This window comes from Xiphophorus maculatus, chromosome 8 (assembly GCF_002775205.1).
Source record: "Xiphophorus maculatus strain JP 163 A chromosome 8, X_maculatus-5.0-male, whole genome shotgun sequence".
Taxonomy (NCBI): Eukaryota; Metazoa; Chordata; class Actinopteri; order Cyprinodontiformes; family Poeciliidae; genus Xiphophorus; species Xiphophorus maculatus.
In genome coordinates this window covers 20,382,697-20,406,250 of record NC_036450.1, presented here as the reverse complement: position 1 = coordinate 20,406,250, position 23,554 = coordinate 20,382,697, and the positions used below count along the sequence as shown (strand labels likewise).

At 37.1% G+C, this 23,554-nt stretch overlaps 4 protein-coding genes across 4 annotated transcripts; all 4 read right to left on the bottom strand.

The window, feature by feature from the left end:
• Nucleotides 1-79: 79 nt before the first annotated feature.
• On the bottom strand, nucleotides 80-1,491 carry LOC102233744 (basal body-orientation factor 1-like). Its single transcript, XM_005797992.2, has one exon. It carries the CDS (start codon nucleotides 1,489-1,491, stop codon nucleotides 148-150), a length of 1,344 nt encoding a protein of 447 aa, XP_005798049.1. The 3' UTR covers nucleotides 80-147.
• A 3,030-nt stretch (nucleotides 1,492-4,521) lies between these two features.
• Nucleotides 4,522-5,970, bottom strand: LOC102233999 (basal body-orientation factor 1-like). Its single transcript, XM_005797993.2, has one exon. The coding sequence runs from the start codon at nucleotides 5,968-5,970 to the stop codon at nucleotides 4,522-4,524; it is 1,449 nt and encodes a 482-aa protein (XP_005798050.1).
• Nucleotides 5,971-7,320: 1,350 nt separating this feature from the next.
• On the bottom strand, nucleotides 7,321-13,610 carry LOC102234256 (gastrula zinc finger protein XlCGF57.1-like). The gene is made up of 5 exons (XM_023337660.1): nucleotides 13,354-13,610; nucleotides 12,371-12,503; nucleotides 12,008-12,127; nucleotides 11,143-11,265; nucleotides 7,321-10,693 (listed from the first exon to the last, which is right to left on the bottom strand). Exons 2-5 carry the CDS (start codon nucleotides 12,444-12,446, stop codon nucleotides 9,225-9,227), a joined length of 1,788 nt encoding a protein of 595 aa, XP_023193428.1. The 5' UTR covers nucleotides 12,447-12,503; nucleotides 13,354-13,610; the 3' UTR covers nucleotides 7,321-9,224.
• Nucleotides 13,611-15,957: 2,347 nt separating this feature from the next.
• Nucleotides 15,958-21,308, bottom strand: LOC102218088 (protein CutA homolog). The gene is made up of 6 exons (XM_005797929.2): nucleotides 21,169-21,308; nucleotides 19,880-20,028; nucleotides 18,012-18,071; nucleotides 16,919-16,964; nucleotides 16,788-16,834; nucleotides 15,958-16,202 (listed from the first exon to the last, which is right to left on the bottom strand). The coding sequence occupies exons 1-6, from the start codon at nucleotides 21,274-21,276 to the stop codon at nucleotides 16,094-16,096; spliced, it is 519 nt and encodes a 172-aa protein (XP_005797986.1). The 5' UTR covers nucleotides 21,277-21,308; the 3' UTR covers nucleotides 15,958-16,093.
• Nucleotides 21,309-23,554: the final 2,246 nt, after the last annotated feature.

Genomic DNA, 23,554 nt, shown 5'->3' with positions numbered 1-23,554 from the left:
CCCATTTCTTAACGATAAATGATATAACAGCACTAACAACACAAATCATTAAAGAATGTTATTCTGATGCACATTTTTATTGTTGAAATTTTCAATTGCATTCGGCAGGTTTGGCGTCAGCACACTGCTCTTCTTCCTACAGGACTCTCACAAATCCAACTTCTGGTAGATCACACGTTCTTCATCCCCGTTCATTTTAGCAAAGAGAAGAGTGAGCACTTTTTCTTTTTGCTCCCAAGTGAGATCAGACATGTAAACCTCCTTGCCGGGGAGGTGGGGCCGTTTTTCAGCCGCCTTCATGTCTGAATACAAAGATTTGGTGCTGTTGGGACATTGATGGAGGGTGTGGATGGAGGGGAGCCTTATCCTCCCCGCCACGGTGTCTCTAAATTTCTGACGGTAGTCTTGATATGCCTCGTTTGCGTTCCGCTTTCTTTCGTCAGCTATCTCCTGTCGGACGTCATCCAGGGCTTGGTGGAAAAACACCTCCATGTCTCTGCGTTTCTCCACAATGGTCCTCGCCAGCTTCTTCACTTGACAGATCTCCTTCTCTCGCATGGCAATAATTTTCTGTAGTTTGTCCAACTCGACCTGACTGGCCTGGATGGTGACTTGGTTTTTTGTCTCATTCTCTGTTGTTTCTGTCTCCAAATCCAGGAAGGCTTGCTCCAGATAAGCAGCTACGGCCGTGACTTCAGTAAGCATGTTTTGTAGAACCGCAATCTCACAACCCTTCTTCTTTAATGCTGACATCATCATTTTTTTGTCCACTGCCAGTAACAGTTTGTCCTTAGACATTGATTGAACCAGTTGCCTCATATCCTCTAAATTATCAAAGGTAACTGTGAAGATTTTTCTTAGCCAGTTATTTTTCCTTTCAGTATCGTGCAATTCGTTTTCCAACTCGACAATGGATTTTTCCTGATCATCAATTAGCCTACTCATCTTCTCTATTTTACATATGTGGTTCTTTTCCCTTTCTGACGTTTTCCTTTCTAAGCGTACATATTCCTCTTCTTTTTTTCTTAAGCTTTCTCTGTATTCTTCTTTAGATACTTGCATTTGCCTTCTCATGTTAGCTATCTTTTTCTTTATCCGAGTCTCGATGGCCTTTCTTTTTAAAATTTCTTCCTCAAACTTCTCGAAATGTTGCTTCTTTTCCTTTTCCCGCTCACGACATTCTTCAATTGCAAGCTCTTCTAGACTTTCGATCTGTTCCTCCAGGCTTTTGATCTTTTCCCCTTTTTCTTTTAAACATTTCTGCCAATAATCAATGGTCCCAAATTCGGACAACTCCGCTTGGTATAGGACATTTCTTAGTTCCTCAATCTCAGAAGCCAGTTTGTAGTGTTCCTTCCGGTGGTATTCTAAATCCTTCTCTGTTTCTTTCAGCTTCATCTCCCTAAGAGAGCTGACTTCATCTATTTGGGTTTTATGCGTCTTTCTTTTCGGATCTTCACCCTTTCCCTTGCTTGCTTTTTTGGTCTCCATGACAGATCTGAAAGAATTCACCTTTTCCTGCTGTTATTAAAAAAAAAGTTAAATATATTACTGAGATAGCACACAGTAGCACTGTAACTGGTAACCAATGTCTACCTGTAAGATAAATGCATACTGAAGTCAGGATATCGATGTGCAATTATCAGGAAAGTAATTAGGGACATTATCGTGATGTCACATGCTTTACCTCACCTGTGAGGTCACACTGGAAATGCACAATGTTACACAGCAACTAAAGTTCTGCAACTTCTGAAGTACGTTTTTGTAAAAATTACTGGCAATCTTATTAGATCAATGCTTGAAAACATTAAAGAAAAAAATGAAAAAGAGAGAACTAATTTGAATTTTTTTATTTTTTCCCCTGCAAATAACTAAAGTAAAAGCCTTCCCCAGATCACTGCCACTGTCATTAATATATTTTTAATTATAGATCTTGCACTTTTATTTTTCAAATAAACAAATAAAATAAAAATAGGCAGGCATTAAGTGGCTCGGGGTCGGGGGTCGATTCGGGGACAACTGCGTTTATGAGTGCACCCTTTGCATAAGGTGTGCCTGGCCTACCACTGAACTATGTGGCGCCCTATTGTTTGTTTATTTTTAAATCTGTTTGCTTTGTTCAAGATTTTTTTAATAACATCCTAATACTCTTTTATTCCAGTAAAAGCCATTTTTATTCTTTGGCTTTTAACCTCAGCGAGACTTAGTTTGAGCTGACTTAGGTTGAACTTTTTTTTTTAATTATTAGTGTTGAAATTTTGCTAGTCTTATATAAAACACATATTTTTTTAATATATGTTTTTGGTATGCAGCTATATGGTGCACTTTGTTTCATCTATGGTTGGTGCTACATAAGTGAAGGTGGTCTGACAGATATAAGTAGCCTGCAACAGCGACTCTCCCTTTTGAAAGTCACATAGTTAACCAAAATAAAACAAAAATTTTATTTTGATACATTCTTGCATATATCCTCACACACACACACGCACGCACACACACCTCAAACACCCAGAATATATATCTATATGTAGATATATATATCTACAGTATATAGATCTATATATATCTATATATCTCTCTCTCTATATATATATCTATATAGATATATAGATATCTATATATATATACAGTATATATAGATATCTATATATATATCTATCTATATATATATATATATATATATATATATATATATATATATATATATATATATATATATATATATATATATATATATATATATCTTGAGGTCACAAGGAAAGGAGCCACAGCTAAATACCTCCAACGAATAAGGCAAGTCCTGAGAAGCCAGCTCAATGGCAAGAACAAAATCCGTGAGATAAACAGCTATGCCCTGCCAGTAATCAGATACCCTGCTGGAATAATTAGCTGGCCAAAGGAGGAGATAAAAGCCACTGATATTAAGACTAGAAAACTACTAACAATGCATGGAGGGTTCCATCCCAAATCCAGCACCCTGAGACTGTACACGAGCCGCAAGGAAGGAGGCAGAGGATTAGTGAGTGTGAGAACCACAGTCCAGGACGAAACAACTAAGATCCATAAATACATCAGGGACAAAGCCTCAACAGACAATGTGCTCAGTGAATATCTCAGACAACAGGGAACAGAGGTTGAGGTGCCAGAGATACCATCATGGCAGGACAAGCCCCTACATGGGATGTACCACCGGCAAATAACCCAAGTGGCTGATATCAGTAAATCCTACCAATGGCTGGAAAAAGCTGGACTCAAGGACAGCACAGAGGCCCTCATCCTGGCCGCCCAGGAACAGGCCCTAAACACCAGAGCAATAGAGGCCCAGATCTATCACACCAGACAAGACCCAAGGTGTAGGTTGTGCAAGGAGGCCCCTGAGACAGTCCAGCACATAACAGCAGGGTGCAAGATACTGGCAGGGAAAGCGTACATGGAACGACATAACCAAGTTGCAGGCATAGTGTACAGAAACATCTGTGCAGAATATGGACTGGAAACCCCAAGATCAAAGTGGGAAACACCCTCAAAGGTGGCGGAGAACGCCAGAGCTAAGATCCTGTGGGACTTCCAGATCCAGACAGACAAAATGGTAATGGCGAACCAACCAGACATTGTCGTAGTGGATAAACAACAGAGGAAAGCCGTTGTGGTAGATGTAGCAATACCAAGCGACTGCAACATCAGGAAAAAGGAGCACGAGAAACTAGAGAAATACCAGGGCCTCAGGGAGGAACTGGAGAGGGCCTGGAAGGTGAAGACCACAGTGGTGCCTGTGGTCATCGGGGCCCTCGGGGCAGTCACCCCCAAACTGGACCAATGGCTACAACAGATCCCAGGAACAACATCAGACATCTCAGTCCAGAAACGTGCAGTCCTTGGCACAGCCAAGATACTGCGCAGAACCCTCAAGCTCCCAGGCCTCTGGTAGAGGACCCGAGCTCAGAGGATAAGAACCACCCGCGGTGGGTGAGAAGGGAATTTAAAAACTATATATATATCTCTATATATATACTGTATATATATATCTATATATAGATATAGATATATATATACAGTATATATATATATATCCTTCAGTACTAACTCATTAATTGCAAGAGAATGCAAAGCTTGTTGCGATAGAACAACGTTTTGAGACAATGCAACATTAATTCCGAGAGAAAGCAAAGCCTGTCGTGAGGGAACGCAACGTTTTATTGAAACAAAAAATGTATTGTGAGGGAAAGCAACTTTCGCTGTTAGGGAACACAATAATTATTGTTTATTGTCAGTGAAAGCAGTAGGAGGCTCCGTAAAACCCTAAAATAAATTTTATTGGTTTTTTTTATTGGTTTGCAAGCATTAGTTTACCACTATTATGATAAATCACAATTCTTACAATTTCTCTATTTCTCATTTCCCAATATTAATTAATGATACAATTATTGTCCATTCCTAAGAGCATGAATAATTACACAAGCATTTTTTCCAATGTAAATATTTATTGATGAAACTTTTGACAGCGTTCGGCAGCTCTCCGTCCTACAGAACTTTCACAAATCCACCTTCTTTTGGACCATGGTGGTGGAGCCAGTCTGCACTTCGGAAATGACAGTCAAGCCTCGTCGTACTCGATTTTGATGCACGTTCTGCATCTCCGTTCATTTTAGCAAAGAGAAGAGTGAGCACTTTTTCTTTTTGCTCCCAAGTGAGATCAGACATGTAAACCTCTTTGCCAGGGCCATGGGGCCAATTTCCAGTTTCCTTCATGTCTGAGTACACAGAATTGGTGCTGTTGGGAGTTTGATCGAAGGTATGGATGAGGGGGAACTTTCCCTTTCCTTTTCCTCCGTCTCTAAATTTCTGATAGTAGTTTCGATATGCCTCCTTTGCGTTCCGCTTTCTTTCGTCAGCTATCTCCTGTCGGACGTCATCCAGGGCTTGGTGGAAAAACACCTCCATGTCTCTGCGTTTCTCCACAATGGTCCTCGCCAGCTGCTTCACTTGACAGATCTCCTTCTCTCGCATGGCAATAATTTTCTGTAGTTTGTCCAACTCGACCTGACTGGCCTGGATGGCGACTTGGTTTCTTTTTTCATTCTCTGTTTTTTCTTCTTCCATTTTCTTGAGGGCCTCTTCCAGGGGAGCAGCTCTGGCCGTGACTTCATCAAGCATTTGTTGTACACATGCCATCTCACAAAAGCTTCTCTCTAATTTTATTGCCAGAATGTTTTTGCCCATTGCCAGTGAGAATTTGTCAATAGACAGTGACTCAGCCAGTTGATTCACGTCATCTAAATCAATCAAGGCAGATTTTAGGTTTTCAATTAGCCAGTTTCTCTCCCTTTTAACACTGAAAAGTTCACTTTCCAATTCGGCAATGTTTTTGTCCTGCTCAGCCCTCAACTTATTCGTCTCCCCTTCTTTGCGTATGAAGTTCCATTCTTTCTCCTGTGAGTCCTTCAGTAAGACTGAATATCTCTTTTCTTTTTCTCTTATGCTTTTTCTGTATTCTTCTTTAGACACTTGCATTTGCTTTCTAATGTTAGTAATTTTTCTCTGTACCCGTGCCTCGGTGGCTTTCCTCTTTAAAATTTCTTCCTCAAACCTTTTGAGATCTCGCTTCCTTTCATTTTCCAACTCAAGTTTCTGTTGTGCTGCAATCTCTTCTTGCTTTTTGAGCCTTTCCCCCATCACTTTGAGCTTCTCATCTCTTTCTTTTAATTCGTTGAGCCAAAAATCGGTGACGCCAATACCGCAATTCTCCACCATGAATATTGCGCTTTTTACTTGCTCAGTCTCGCAGGCCTTCTTGTAGAGTTCCTGCTGGTGGAAGGCTAAATCCTTCTTAGTTCTCTTCAGCTTCATCTCCCAAAGTTTAGTGCTGGTTTCATACATTTTGGCCATTCTCTTCTTTTCTTTTTCGAAGATAAGTATGTGGTCTTTCAGAGTTGTCCGACCTTTTTTCTTCTTTCCTTTACTGGGCGCCATGGCAACTTTGAAAGAATTCCTCTTTTCCTGCTGTTCTTAAGAAAACGTTAAATGTACTATCAATCTAGCATACAGTAGTAGCACTGCGTAACTAATGAAAAATGTCTAATGCAATTATCTGTTGTCGTTAGGGACCTCTGAGGTCATACTGCAAACAAGTGAGTGTACGTTACATAGCAACTAAAGTTCTGCAATCTGTGAAGGAGCGTGTTGTTCTCTTTGTAAAATGCCTGTTAGTCTCATTAGTTCAATTCTTGCAAACATTTAGGAAGAAAAATGAAAAGGAAGAAATATAAGAAATTCAAAGTAAAACATTTACAATAAAAGCCTTCACTGCCACAGTCTCATAAAATCTATTTTTAATTTTAATTATTCCAATTTTATTTTTCCGACTGAATCTTTCCAATCTTACTGAGACACAGGCATGTATGTTAGGATCTGTTTAAAAAAAAGTACAATGTAACACAGATTCTGATGACTATGTGATGATTACTAAATATGAAACTGAAAAAGTGGGGGAAAGTACTGCTACTGTTATAATAGTGCTAAACTATTTCTACTGATTCAACATAAAACTCCATGCAACATAAAACATAGAATTTTACAGCTTACTTGGCTTTCTTTACAAAAGCCAAATATGGTTCTTAAATGAATGCATATTTAGTCTTACTTATATTTTTTGTATTTCATGTATATTTTTCTGCTGATGGAGCAGAGGTGTTGTTCTTTAAAAGTGATTTTCAAATAAATACTGTACTGTGTTTCTGTTTTACTAATAAATACAATTATTTTATGACTTTGATTTTTAATACTGACGTACTAGTTTACCTACATTTTTGACAGCTTTGTGGAGGGTGTTTATTTTGTTCACTGTGTCAAGTCAGCAACCTTCCACATTATTAATTTTTTGTTTTTACAGTTAAAATGAATGTTTTAATTGTAGAAAATGGGATTCAGGTAGCTTTTAATTTTCTGCGAAACTGACCTTTTGGGGTTTCAGTCAATGTAAGACATGATATGAAAAGTAACAGAAATCCAAGCAGGAAATTACAGTCTGTGTGTAATAAATGTGCACTTTTAATTTAATTACTGAAATAAATAACACTTTTGGCTGTTTTTCTTTGTGCTTTTAGGAGCTGGAACAGAGTATATTAAAGGAATAACATATTTGCACACATAAAACACTACATCAGTGGTTCTCAAACCATTAAAGAACCAGCTAAAAGATTAAAACATAAAACAAGATGATGAGATGCTATATTTTGATTCCCACGTCTAACAGAAATAATTCTCAGGCTTTTAGATTTATCTCACGTGCTGCCGTTTCCATCTTAAATCTCAACACAACTCTCGCGACCAAATTCATTTTATTGTTTTCCTTTACAATTGTGTAAGTGATGGTGAAACAGAACAGTACAATTGAGGTTAATATGGAATCAAAGCATACAGCTATTTCATAAATTAAAATTTGAAGATATTTATTGCTAAGACTCATAAACAAGGCATGGACTTTCTTCTTTTGTTTTCTAAAAAGAAAGAATCACATTGTAAATACAATTATATCCGAGGTAACAACAAGAAACACATAAGGTGTGAAGGCAACAACGAAGGCAAAAATAAAAATAAAAAACAAATAAGAACAGCATGACATGATTTGCTGCCTTACATTTCCTCATGTGCATAAGGATATCAAACACCACAAAGACAGAATTATTATTTGTCTCTTGTAAACTGCCTTTTCGCCAGCAGTGATCAAGAAAATCATAATAATGCTGCATAAGCATTTCATATATGTGGCGGCACAGTCATTAGTGAAGAGTGTTTATAGAAGAGGCCTAAGTTAGAAACCCAGAGCATTCCAGTCTCCAGTGTGGGATGAGAAAATAAATACACGTCAATAACTTAACTGTTTTGGTGTCCAGTTAATCATACAGGACTGACCGTGCAGTAATGGAAGGATGTTTGTTCTTTTTTTTTTTTTTTTGTGACAGCAGACCTATACAACTCCGGCATGTACTTCCTATAATCTTCCCGTACTTCTACATGTATTAACTGTAAAAAGCTGCACTGTAGTACTTTATGTTCTTTTTTAACAAATAAGAAAAGTAAAACAATGCATTGACAAATATTGTGCAAATCGATTAAAATAAAAAAAAATAAGGCAAATATATATACAAAACTCTAGCCTAAATAAAAGAAACAATAAGAATCCAGGTAATATTTAAATACAATTAAACACTTCCAGAACAGAAATGTGAATTTGTAAGGAAACCATTCACTTTCTAGAGTAAACATTTCTGTACAACATTTTGAAAAATCATAAATGGGACTGATAATATATTATGTGTAATTTATAGTCCTCATAACTATAAATGTCTTACTGACATACACTACCTAACTAACACTAACACTACTAACACTAAGAATTTAGAAAAATCTAACTGTTAAATTTGTCATACTTAATGTTATCCTACAGTAAGTGTTATTAATAATTTCATTTGTACAATGCGAGTATGGTAAGTTTGTCGTTGAGCAGTGGTTAATCTGAACCATCATATTTGAGGTTTCACAAGGCTAAAACTCTAGCTGAGAATTATCGTGTACATAAACATTTCTTACTATACATATGCTAATGGCATAAAACTGTATAAGCAGGTGCATTCCTCTGGGGTATGAACACAACTCAACAGAGAGGCTCATCTGTCTTTCCATATCAGAAGCTTTGTTTACACTGAGCTAGTTTTCAGTGAAACTGTAACATTTTTGTAGCAATCCAGCTGCACGTTTACACAACTCTAGTGATCGGAGTCCCTGACATCAGCAGTTTTTAAAACCAGGTGTCAGAGGGGAACTTGTGCTACTTAGCCTTTTCAGCTTAAGGCAACTTTGGATATGAATTAAATGTGTGTTACATGAGCACTCGGTTTATCAGAGATTGGTCACTGTTTCCTAAATGAGGTAGAAGGTAATGAGGTGTCAAAAGCGCGTGTGTGTTTTGTCAACGTGCTAAAATCACAGCGCTACATTGTGGCCTGGCATGACAACTACAGCTGATTCAAGATTTCTTTGCGGTCTCGTCTAAGCATGGAACTTTTCCTCAACATTGCTCTCATGTAAATACAGTCTTACAACAGGAAAAATATTTTGTTTGCACTTTAAATCCCACATTTTAATCCCAAATAGTTGAATTGTACAATGGTGACAAGTTTTGATGCTTATGAGCAAAGCAAATCCTTTCCTACAACATTGATTTTCTATCCCGTGTGGGTCTTCATGTGCTTTTTGACATTAGATCTAAATCGAAACCTTTTACCACAAACATCACAGCCAAATGGCTTCTCTCCAGTGTGAATCCTCATGTGTTTCCGAAGGGTTGAGCTGTCATTGAACATGGTACCGCAAAAATCACAACCAAATGGTTTTTCTCCCGTGTGGATTCTGTTGTGCGAGCAAAGCCTCTCCTTTCGGTTGAATGCTTTCCCGCACACTTCGCAGATAAATGGTTTCTCCCCCGTGTGGATTCGTTTATGTGTAGCAAGGTGCGCCTTTTGTTTGAACATTTTACCACAGACGTCACACTCGAGGGATTTTTCCAGCGTGTGGATTCCCATGTGCCTTTTGAGAACTACCTTTTGGTGGAATGTTTTACCACAGACCAAACAGCTGAATGGTTTGTCCACAGCGTGAATCCCCACGTGTCTGTTCAAGGTCGACTTGCTGATGAACGATTTCCCACAAATATCACAGTTGAATGACTTCTCTACAGCATGGATTCTCTTGTGTTTATGGAGATTGGACTTTTCCGTGAATGTTTTACCACACACATCACAGCTGAATGTTTTCTCTCTTGTGTGGACCAACATATGGCCATTGAGGATAGACTTATATATAAATGCTTTACCACAAACATCACAGATGAATGGTTTCTCTCCTGTATGAATTCTCTTGTGTTTATAAAGATTGGACTTTTGGATGAATGTTTTACCACAAACATCACAACCAAACGCTTTCGCTCCACTATGGATGCTCATATGTTTGTTAAGGGTTGACTTATCAATGTATGCTTTACCGCAGATATCGCAGCTAAAAGCTTTCTCTCCTGTGTGGGTTCGCTTGTGTCTATAGAGATATGACCTTTGGTGGAACGTTTTGCCACAAACATCACAACCAAAAGCTTTCTCTCCACTATGGATGCTCATATGTTTGCTAAGGGTTGACTTATCAATGTATGCTTTACTGCAGATATCGCAGCTAAAAGCTTTCTCTCCTGTGTGGGTTCGCTTGTGTCTATAGAGATATGACCTTTGGTGGAACGTTTTGCCACAAACATCGCAACCAAACGCTTTCTCCGAATCAATCGTCTCCAAATCTAAATTTGGCTTTACAATAAAACCTTTCTCAGCAACATTGAAGCTGAAATCACTTTTTTCTAAATGGCCTTTCATGTGTTTCTGAAAAGACTCCTGATAGAGGAACTGTTTACGACAGATAGAACAGCTAAAAAATTTTCGGGGTGTGCTAAATTCTACTTCATTATTTTCCTCCAATTCTCGTACAGTTTCTTTCTGCCAGTCATCGTGACTGACATCAAAATCACTACCGCCGCTACATGGGTGTTGCTCTTCCTCATTTACGCTGTTGAGAGGTTCTGGGTTCCTATGGGTTGTAGAGAAGCTCCATTCATCAGGGACTTCTTCTTTAACCACTAGCACCTTCTGGACATCTGTAGGAAAGTGTGAAACACACATTTATATCAAGAAGTAGCCTTTCTTACAGATTTTTTTGTAACATTCTTTGAATTCAGAAGTTTATATACATGCCGTCAGTATCAGTGACAATTGTCTATTAAACTATGTGATTTGGGTTAAACCTTGTGGTTCTTTCCACAAAGCTCTGATAGTTTAACTGACACATTTTGGTTAATTGGAGGCACACCTATTGATGAGGAGATATCGGTTTATGAAAAAAAAAAAAAAATTGTAGTAAAATGAAAGTTACACACATTACTATAGCATATGTTCTTACACAGAAAGTATAGAAACATGAACCAAAAATGAAAAAAACAACAACAAAAAAACCAATACCACCAGTCCAGTACCAAAGCAGTGCTACAAAGTTATTAACACGTACACACACACAGCAACAGTTGAAACAGTACAAAAATCCACACACCAGCTGTCAATGGACTGGCTGAAACTTCCTCCATCTCCTCCTTTAGGTAAAGTTCTGGACCCTGATGTTTTATTCTGTAGTCCGATTCATTAGACGCTTCTTCTTTGATTACTTGCAGGTCATCTGCAGAAAACATTAAAACACACACAACTATAAGATTTTCCATGTGACTTCATATTGCTCTTGCTTTGGCACTAAAGTTGCAAAACATGCTTAGTTTCCATTTGGGATCAATAAAGTATTTTTAAATTTGAATGTGAATGAAATTACTCATAAATTGCACACAACAGCGTGGTATAAATGAAGCATAAGCATTTTGTATCATTATTTTTGTGTACTATTTTATTAAGTTACTAGAGTTACTACAGAGTGATGAAGAAAGAGTGGAAAGAAGAAAATAGACATGGGTTAAAATATTATTGCCATCGCAATATTTACCAACATTATTCCAATCCCAAAATGTTCTAGTATGGAGCAGACCTACATGGGCCCTGCAGAGGATAGTGAGAGGAGCTCAATCTTAACTCACCAATTTGTTTAAGATAAATAGATTACATCAAACATGCTACTCTCTAAAAATGGTTTCAAATAATGTGTTTTTTTTATTTTTACGTCTGTTTATGAAAGGCGAGTTTGAGTTTTAGCATGAGCCATGCAGGTGATATCTATGTGTAACACACCTAGGAGGTCTGATTGGTCAGGAGAGTAGATAACATTACAACACCTAGATAATGCTAAATTCCTCATATTATCATAGACATTTTGTTCTGATCACAGTTGAAACAGCCTTCCAATAGACCAACAGTTAAAAAAAACTATGAAAAATTTCTCCAAATTAAAAATCCATAATTGTTAAACGGATTACCAGTGGGCAGTGGACTGCTCAAGAGCTCCCCCTTTGTGTCATCCTCTACACTGTGATAGTTCAGACCACAGGACCACTCGTCTGGGTCTTCTGTTTTAACTACAAACAGCTGGTCGACATCTGCAGGGAAGATTCAAATAACATTAATGTCTTCCACAACTCTGATTCCACAAGTCACATGGGCAACATTGCTTTAGTCAGACAATCCTTGATACTGGTGAATTCAATGAAAAACTGGTTACCAAGCCTCAATAACAAACATTAGTACCCCAAATCAACACATTTGTAATACTGCATTCACATAAAGAAATGTGCAGCATAAAAAAGTGTTATGTTTAAATGAAAAAAGTATTAGTAGATTACCAGTGGCGAGTGAACTGCTCTGCAATTCCTCTTCCTCCTCGTTCTTCATGGTAAGTTCTGGGTCTCGATGGTCCATAACAGATCTTCTTTCATCAAGGCCTTATTTTTTTAGTTAAAACCAACCAATGGATGTCTACAGGAAAATAACCAGATTTACTTAAAAAAAAATTAAATGCACAGTAGTATGGATAGTAGTGGTGATGTTTTCAACCCAGTAAATGGCTTATTATTATTATTATTATTATTATTATTATTAGGAAAACATGCAATTGTGTTGCTCCTGTTGCAAATTGAAATGATGATAGTGGTTGCAATTGAGCCACATCTTCCTCACAGATCTCTCTGAGGTTTGGCATCGCGACCACTAACTTATTTTGTGTTAGAGCAGTCAACATATGAGTGTAAATTTGTTCACATGCAAAGCCTTAAATTATCAGAAATCTTTAGGAAGCTGTAAAAGTTGCTAAATGCATATTTCCTAACGTAAGAACAACATAGAAAAAAATAAACCTTTTTCTATGTTGCTCTTTGTAGAACAAACAAACTTGGAACATACAGTTCAATTTGACATTTGCTTCCATGTGTTGTAATGCATGCTAGACTAGATACAATGCACCAGTTTATGCGCCATTTGCACTTGTTGACATTTAATGATTTTTTTATTTTCTAATAGACCTAGCTTAACAGATATGACACGTTATGCTTTGCGCGTATTAATAATGTCAAAAATACTTTAGTGAATCTTCCTTTTCTATGAGGCATCAGCACCGTGACCTGCGCTCATGACAGCCTTGAATTGTAATCATCTGTTTACATGGCATTAGCTGATCTTGCGACCAGTAGATCTAGAACACTGCTGCTCTAGAACGGAGGGCAAATTTTGCGCTGCTCCTTCATTTTTTAGGTGCATCGTGTCGTTTATTTGGTCGTGTGGTGCTACCAGGAAGTTCTAATCGTTGTAGAAAAAAAGCAACTGCACTTACCTTTATCACCTGTGTTGATGTCTTTGTTGTATGCTGTTGTTATTTAGGAGTCTGCTGAAGTCACGGTATCACCGAAACCACAGTCGTACTTGTGAAAACAAGCGTCCTTCTCTGAGAATTTCTATATAATGGAGGTGGTCAAACGAGTCTGTAAAAAGATATAAATAGAAATAGCTCTACACTATTTACTTAGCCCAGTATTTGTTTTCTTTTCTCTCAGCGTTATTACGCTTAATGAAAGGGCGCCGCCATGAAAAAAAAAAAAAATTCCATCGTGTGCGATGTCTCGCGATATGTTGGGGATCATATGTCAACAGGGCCGCCATTTTATGAGTGGCATTCATCTTACACCCAATATACAGTATGCAGTACAGTTCTGTTCAATAATTTGAGCACTTTTGACCAAATAAGTTTTTGACACTTGATAACCAATTACTGCACTTTTTCAAGGAAGAATCTGAAATAGGTAATCAAATGTAGCATTTAAACGCACCTAATGTAACCAACAAGCTGTTCTGGGAGCGTCCTGGAGAGCCCTGTTTAACCAGTTAAAGTGTTATAATTGTACAATTATGAATTAGTAATTTGTTACATTACCAAATCCTAATAAAAACACAAACCTTTATTATTTAGGGCCAAATCAAGCATGATTTAAAAATATATGTATAGTTTACCCTTTTTGCACATATATTTTCCAAGTTAACTAGTTCTGTATAGTTGCCTTTCCCATTATAACACATTACAGAAATATGCCTAACATTGAAATTTTCTCCTAACTGAGCCCTTTTATCTCCTTATGATCTTCCTGTTGGAAAGCAGTTTGACAGGCTCAGCCGTTTAAAAGACATCTACTGGGTCCTTGTGAGCATAACAGACCTTGGTAGATACATTCCTATCAATTCAGTTTAGCTTAATGGATGCTTCGGTAGTATAAAAGGGCTGAAAAAGGGCTCTGCCAAATTGCTGACCAGAAAATTGCATGGGTAAAGAACTGAGATGCAGGAAGCCACGGAGTCAAACATTACTTCTCCAAAGCTGTTATAAGCCATGTGACAGTCCTAGTTCACACAAACACACACACACTTGTATGCCTGTGTGAGAGTGCACATCCCACCTCCAGCACCTTTTTTTGAGCCAGATGTCCTCGCAGCAATGCAATACATGTGCTGGTAGCTCATTTCCCTATATGTTTGTAACATAAAATAATATTTGTAAAATAAAATGATGTGGCACTGTCACATCCCATCTTCTGGTCTTTCTCCGTGAGAATTAGGAGCCAATCATCTGGTGCTACAGGTCAACTCCTCCGTCAAAGTGGTTGTGGTCATTTACAGATGATGGTACTTCAGCTGTCCTTTATCTCCCGCCAGCCATACTGTAGAGTGGGGCACACATTCCTTTGTCACATCCATCCAGTTCATGAAAATAAGAGGTCGTTCTCTCTGGTTGCCTCTTGTGTTTTTTTTTTGTTTTCTCAGGACATTGGTTTTAATTTGTACATCAGTTTGTCTCTGTGTCGCTTTCATCTAGTTCATGGTATTTATATGTAAATAAAACCATAAACACTGTGTTCATTAGCTGTGATGTTAATGCGTTCATTAGCTGTGATGCTAATGTGCTCATTAGCATCACATTTATATTTCATTTGATATTTTGGTTCCATTTTCAAGACTATTTGTATTTTAGACACATGTCATCCAACAAAGGATGAATTTGATTCATTTATTACTAAGGTAAACACCAGGTTTTAAACCTAATCTGCTTACTTGTACTGTTCATACAGTAAAAACTAAATCTATTTAATCTATTATGACTATAAGAGGTATGGAAATAAGACATGAATTTTGTTTGAATTAAAAACTAATGGTCCACACACACTTATCAGCCAGTGACCAAAATAGGGCAGCTTGTTCATGGACCTGCTCTGAATGTGTGCAGAATGGCTGGGCCTAAGACAAAAGAAATTATTTTTTATTTTCTTCTTCCTGTTCTTGGTTTAGGCATCTTTAAATGCATCACACTGGCAGTTTTATTAGTAAATCTAAAGTTAGAGTGACACAAATCAAAGCCTTTGCTGCACACCTAACCCTAAACATCACTAATCTAGCTCAAACTTTTGATACTATTTGTGCTAAGAATTTAAGAATTTGGTGTTCCAACGGGGTAAAGGTCTAACACATGCATCAAATAAATGGGGATGGGAATGGATAAAACCAACAGGTAACATCAAGCTGCTAGAATAGCGTTTTGATTAAAAACGGTGTAAACTATGCTTAAATTCTAGGACTGTAAATGAACACATTTAAATTAACTCTGGCATTTCTGGTAATATTGGGTAAAACCATGAGTTGTCAGAAGTTTAATAAGTACAAAAAATATGTCTGTAAAAGTAGTTTAACAAAGAATGTTATTTGAACCTGATTTAGAGATCACACACAACAAAACTAATCTGAAATTTGCTTATAAAACACTAATTTTCCTCCTTTTGACTAAATTTTAAAATAGATGGATACCCAATTGGATATCCCTTTGCCTTAAAAACTGTTTCAATTTCCAGTGTCAGAAACATGTCTTCCAATAAAAAACTTTATTTCTCTTCTATGAACAACAAAACAGATAAATATCAGTAACAAACATGAACTATGCAGAACATTTTCGGAGAACTTTGAACGATAGCGTGCACACACGCGGCTCAGTTGTTCTTGTCTGATTGCTGTTCACGATGCAACTGGCTTTGATTTCAAGCCTTTATCAGTCTTAATGGAAATATGTCGTTATCCGCTTCGTGCAAAGCCGAATACCGTCCTACGAAAAACTTGGCTTCTAGTTTCGCACAGGGATTGATGGACCTTGAAGGGAGCCAGAAAATAGCAAAGAGTTTAAAATCCTACTAGGTGATCAAGAGTTGTCAAATGCAAGTTTTAAGCCTGATGCGTAAAAGAAACCAGACTGATTCTTACTTAAGCCACAACATTACGCAATATCTACATGCTTTTAAGACGCCAATGAATGAGCTAGCATTAGGGGATGACATTTTTACAACAAACAAGCAATTTGGAACTACTTATAACAAATGATACAAAGTGAAACATTGTCAAGCACAGATTGGTGAATTGTTCATCACTTGTTGCCATCCAGGAACTATTGTATTACTCATTTACTCATCAGATGCAAAATTTATAAACTTGCTATTTAGTTTATAGCAGGGATTGCCAGTCAAACAGGCAGGCTAACTGTTAACTGTTAATAGAATTTGCTCAGACCTGTGCCTACAATGACATGCTTGATATTCACTGACATTACCTTTTAAATTATATGAATTTTCTTTATTTATGTCTTCCTTTTTAATATACTTGTTGAAATTTTACAAAAAGTTCTAAAAGCAAATGAATTGACATATGATAACAAGTACACAAACTTTTTAATCTTTTTACCTGATATGAGCTTCAACTGCCCTGATCGTGGACAGTGTTTTCACCAGCTGCAACGACACAGCACAATTAAAAACGCGTGTTCTGTTCCAGAATTGAAAACAGTGAATTGGAATGAATTGAAAACGGCTTACAATCAGGATACCACTTCCAACTTGGGTTTTACTTTTCCATTTGTACCTGATGAACCACAAAACATAACAGAATAGAAAGCTGCAGCAGTGGCAAGATGCTGTTAGGACAATAAAAAGAAACCAAAGAAAATACAGGGATGAACCATTTTGAGCTAAAATATCTGAAAAGTGTGGTGTGCATTTGTTCTGATCCCCCTGCATCTATACTATACATACTGATCTCTGATTTTTTCTCCCCCAATTTCTTTTTGTGAAATAACCGAAGTTCCTTCAGATTAGATAAATTTTGAAGTCAAACCACATATTCACATCTGGATTTAGGGGTGGACTTTGACTAGGCCTTCTAGCAAAGAAGGCTTATATAAAAAAATCAGAAGTGTTCAAAGTTATTTTTATTTTAATTTTTATATTTTTTATAATTAATTAATTTAATTAATTTAATTAATTAAAATTAATTAATTTTTATATTAAAGGGTTTGTAACCCTTTAATATAGGGTTACAAACATCCAGTGACTTTATTTCAAAAGCTGACTTACTTGCACCCAAAGGGTGTGATCAAAGTCTTCCAGCTTAAAAGACAAATATCCCAGATTTCTGACCAATTGTATGGAAACTTCTGAATTCAAAGACAGTTACAAAAGAAAACTCTAAAAATGTTCTCGATACACTTTCTGACATTTGTCAAATAGGAATAAATTTGCTAATTCCAACTAATCTCAAACGGGGGAAGTTTGGCCTAATTTAACTTCAGACAGTGAAGAAAAAATGTATGCATGTAAATATCTGATTTCACCTGTACATAGCGTTTATTTCAGTCGAAGCCTGTTTTTCTGAAAGCATGGTACATGTGTTCTCTGGTTCTATGGAAAACCTATGTTGAGTTAATAACTAAAACACAGTCTTCAGCTTTTTTTAGACTTCCTTTCTTTTTGTAGTTACCCATAAACAGGAATGTTAATTTATCCATGGAAATGCATGCATGACCACATTGGGGAGTTAAGAGCTTACTCATGGGGAAAACCAATTAGAACTTTAGTGATTGTGTGCAAGAAAGAAGGGAACATTGTTTCCTCCGGCTCGTGTGGGATTTACATTGCTGTGTTCCCGGGGAGAATGTTCACTCTGGCTGCCAGGTTTTTTTCCATTACAGATCTGATAAAGAAAAAAGGCAGAGAAAAACAGTTGGCTGATATAAAGAGAGGTAAAAAGAAAGTATAAAAATCAAATGCACCTCAATTTTAAAGATATAATCCAGCAGATTTTTTTTTCTTTACAACCATATTTAAACTGATAAAGACACAGCTGTTCTGTTTGACTCAGTCTGAGTTTATGTACTCAGTTCTTTGTCATAAGTCTTTTGGCAGAAATAACTGCATCAAGGCAGCATGACAATGAGATAATCAGTTTGTTGCCCTGCTGTGGAGTTGCTGTAATAGTGAACTTCAGCTCAAAAGTTATTCCCATCTCCACACTCTTTGGATTCTTTAAGGAGTTGGTTAACACTTTGTTTGATGGGTTGTGAATAAGACTGTCATGACACCGTCATAAACATCACATAACACCTGTTATGAACATGAGTAAGTCTTCATGAATATTTATGACTGTTGTCATAAAGTGTCATTCGGTAAATCGTCACACTCTTAATACAAAGTTGACATTATTCAAAATGCCTTTGTTATGACAACTTGACATTAACCGAGAAATCATAATTAAACTGATTAAACTTTGTCTTTAATAACATAAAGTTACATAATTTTTAAAGTTTAATCAGTAATACTTTTGTAACAAATTTATGTCAGATCATGATTTCTTGGTTAATGTCAAGTTGTCATAACAAAGACATTTTGAATAATGTCAACTTTGTACTAAAAGTGTCATGATTTACCGAATGACACTTTATGACAACTGTCATAAATATTCAAGAAGACTTACTCATGTTCATGATAGGTGTTATGTGATCGTTATGACAGTGTCATGACAGTCTTATTCACTAACTGTCCAATAAAGTGTTACCAGGAGTTGAGATCTGGTGACTTTGCTGGAACATCAAGCTCATTGATACCAAAGTCCATAAAGCAGGAACTGGTACTTTTGGCAGTGGAAGCTGCCGCAAAATTCAATTGGTTAATTAAACCGGCACCTAACTAAACCTCCTAGTTTTCTGGTAGGAAACTGGCTGAAAAACACAATGGATCAACACAAATGCCATGACCTTTGAATCAAAACTGACTGGAAGCGATACAGTAAATGTCAGCAAAGTTGATATTTATGTGCCTCTTGACACATTTTCCTTCAACTCAACGTTCTGCTAATATGCTTGAATATAGCGCTAAGAAACCAACCGGCTTGTTTGGTAATGACCTTTTTGTGGCATCTGTGAAGTGAATGGTCTACCAAATGATTTAGTTGGTAATAATCTAACATTTCTGTATTAACCATTTGATTTTGTGTTTTTTTTTTGGTAAAAATCTGAGAAAATGAATCAATATAGTCCAATAGTGTAGACTTTATTGATTCACTAAAGTCATAATGAAAAGTCATTATGTTCAGTTTTTGTGACTTAACATTTTTTCAGTTTTTGTGAAAAAAACAGAAAAACTTCAGTTTTTGTGACTTTATTACATTGAGAGAAAGAACGGTGTGGCTATAATTTCTCTAAAAACAACAAGGGAATAAATACAACTCTTGAGTTAGTGGTTCAACATTGTTTTTTCCAAAGTTGGACTGAGATGATTAACTTTGTATTGGTTACATCACTTTGACTAAATTACAGATTTAATCAGAAAAAAAATCTTCTAAAACCCACTGACATGAAACAAATATTTTCACAATTTTTCAGAAATGCTTAAATCTCCAAAAACCGTTGCAATAAAGTCTGACACAATGCTATTCTACTGTAAATCTCTCCCAACGATTACCCCCCCCCCCCCAAAAAAAAAACCCCGTAAAATTTGCTGTACCTGCCAATATCCTGCGCTGCCTGCTCATTGGGACAGCTGATGAGAAGGACAGAATCATATGTCGAACCATGGTTTCCTGTGAAAGTTGCGTGAAGAACATTCACGATGGACCTCACATCAGGATACACGGAAATGGACAGGATCATCCACTAGAGAGGGTGAGATGTGCATAAGAAGAACGTTTCATACGGAGCCCCCTTGGGGGACATGGAGGATTTTTGTTTCTTTTGCGTTACTGATCATTTCATACGGCATAACTGAATACTGTAAGCCTTTCCTTCGGTGGCCACCGTACTTTCTGCTATTATGTGAGGTTTTCGTAAGGTTTTTCCATGTATGGCTTTGTGAAATATCTGAAGTTTTATATTTTTTTCCAGATAGAAATAGATAGACAGAAATGCACCACAAACCTAAGACATAAACAGAAACTTTCTATAAGTAGGAAAGAAAGAAAAAATACATCCAAAAATATTTTGACATCTGACAGTTTGGATTCTGGCTCTTTTGTGTTGATAGTCTGAATGGCTATTAAAGGGCCGTTTTCATGTGCAGTTCCATCTCAGCCTCACCCCCCCAAAAAACATAAACATGCAGAGGATAAATCGATTTTCAATCAATTTGTTTTGCACCAAATAAACACGTTTTCACTGAGGCTCTTTAAATGTGTATATATTTGAAATGTTAAATTGACATTCGTGACAGTGTACAAAATAGACCAGAAAATATTACAGTAAGCATATTGCTTGGGAACGCAAAGGTTTTGTGAGGCAACACAAAAGAAAAAAAAAAATCCCCATGTCCTCTAGGGGGCTCCGTAGTTTCAGCCGTTTTTGTTTCACCTTTTTCCTTGTTGTACTCAAACACACAAAAGCATTTATGAGCACTAGTAACATCAAATAAAGGTTTCATAAATCGCAGAGCATTGTATTTTTTGAGGTATACACCAATTCTACTGCTGTGCAGATGCAAAAAAAAAAAAAAAAAAAAAGTGATGAAATCACCGTTTATTGAACTTTTACAAATCAAATAAAGGTTTCAGAAATCACAGACTGGGATTTAAATATTTTGCTATCAGTGTAGAATACTCTAGTCAAGTTTTGAAGAATTCAGGTGTATTTTTAAGCCAGAGCAGATTAAAGTAGTGAAAATTTAGGTGGAGTAGCCCTTTCAAATCGGGAGCTGTAATCGTGAACCAGTTTCAGCTTCCTACATAACTGTAGAAGTTACAGACTAAGTCGGAGCTTGAGAGAATAACTTCTCTCTCTCTGCACACCTATCAGTCCTCTTACCAAAGTTGCCTCCATCACCATCAAGCGGGCTGTGCGGTTCAGAAAAGCCCGTCTGTGCCAACGCTGTAGCCGAGGCACTCTGTGCCACCACCAAAGCACCAACTCCATCGTAACTGCAGCAAAAGTCTTCCGACACAGCGCTGAATGACAGGTAGTTACCATAGTGAAGGTGTTCTGTCGGTTTGTTTGTTCGTTTTCCGTGGTGACCCCGGTAGTGTGCCGAACCGCCAGAACAACGACTAAAGCGTTAATAAATATCCCACATATTGGTTGGCGGCACACTTCCTGTAACAGTAGTGCAGGCCAACAATATTGCAGATTGCCTATAAAACGAGTGATAGCCTTGATTATAATGGCTTTGGTGTGTTTATGACTAATAGTTCTCTGCCTGCAGACTTGTTTGTGATGGCTGTAAAATGTCGTTCATTCTATAATTTCTGCGTGAAGTACAAAGGTTTTACAAGAGCTGCATATCATGAATTAAATAATAATAATAATTATAATAATTATAATAATAATAACAACATGTAATGTATCCAGACCAGAACTGAATATTATGTTGTATAATCATACAAATAATTATATTAAACAATAGTATAATATTATAGCAATTACATACTACTAGTAATAATATACTACTAGAAAAGCTCAGCTAGCCTGTAGGCACCTACAGTTTATCATACTGCAAAATGAATCACAGGAAACCCATTATTTAGCTACAAAAGTATAAGAAACATATTTAAAGTAGATGCTCCATTATTGTTTTAATACAGAAAAAAAGGGTTTTAATGTAATATTTTTATAGTAGAAAAATCACATTCTGTAGCTCCAGTACAAAATTGTAAACCTACCAAAGCATTAAAGAAACCCCAAAATGTACTGTATTATATCACAGTGTTGTAGTATCAGCCTTCTTTCTTTCAATATTTCTTTTACAGTATTTTACTTTGCTGTACTAGTTGACTATAACTGAACGCAGAGCAAAATCTGTCAGCTGTTAGACCAACACAATGCTACAATGTAGAATAACCTTGTCTGTACCCAAGAGTTTAGAGACTGCCAGACAATGACTCACCACTCTGGTTACCTGCCTGATGAGGAATATGGAAGAAGCGCAAGCAATTTCCCAGAACTAGAACCAGTAAATATCACAGATATCTGAGATAGAGTGTCTGTAGGAGGCTCTGCTGAAAAAAAAAAGAAAAAAAAGCTGTCTGCTCTCAATGCATGTCTGGCGGAAAAAAATACCTCGCTACTAATAGATGGCACCCACTTGCAGTGGTTGACCCAGGGCCACTGTCCCTTTCTTGTCCCCCAAGAAAGGGACAATTTCTCTCAACAACTAAACACTTACGTCTACGCAGCAGAAACATTCCTGCCAATTGTCCTAGAGGCCAAAGTTAATAGATACATGCCGATGTTGGCAGAGACAGTAAAACCAGATATATGTATATACCTGTACAAACTTAGAAGTACTTAAGCCATATAATTCTCTATTCACACATTCTGCACTGCTTGGAACTTACAAATCCAACAGGATACTTACAACTTTCATCCAAACTCCACGCGAAGTTGGAAGGCAACTGTAAATGCCTTCAACATGTATTAGCACCTCAAGCTATCATCAGTCACCCTATTTGTTCATGCATTCATCCATCTATCCAAGAATAGGTTACTGGGTTAACAGGCACAAGAGGAGAACTAGACATCCTGTAACCCAGTGACACTCCATCTCATTTTGGGGAGTTCCAAGGCATTTCCAGGACAGAATGGGTGTGTATATATTCATTTAGGTAAATTCTGGGTCTGAAAGACAAAAGCTTTAACTTTGGTCTCGTCATAGCAGATCACCTTCAATTGCATGTAGTACTTACCAAACACTGAAACTTCTACATACAAAATCTAAAGTAAACAATCAGGGGTTGAACAAACAAAGCGTTTGTATTTTATTCTTTTAAGTACTGACTTTATTGTTACAATATGACAAAACAGACTGATAATGGTGGAAGACAATTTCAGATCTACAAAGGTTTGCATGATCAAAACGTTGTCGTGCACAAGTTGTCCACATGGGGGAGCTGTGGCCTCATGGATCAATCTTTAACCCCATCTGTTCAATCCACTGAGTGTTCATAAAACATGTGTAAAACTCCTATAAACTGAAATGATGCAACTGCTCTAACACCGTCTGTAAGCAGACAGTGGGGGGAGCCACTGAAATCCCAGCCTGAGAATGAACCAATTTATTTCCCCGGCTTTCGCAGGCTTTATTTGAGAGCCCATCAGTGAGCTCTCCCCCCCAAAAAAGAGCCACTTAAGCCACTGCTCCCCAACATGAAAGAAGGCAACCAAAATAGAGTGATAGGAAGAAAGCCGAGAGGAGAGG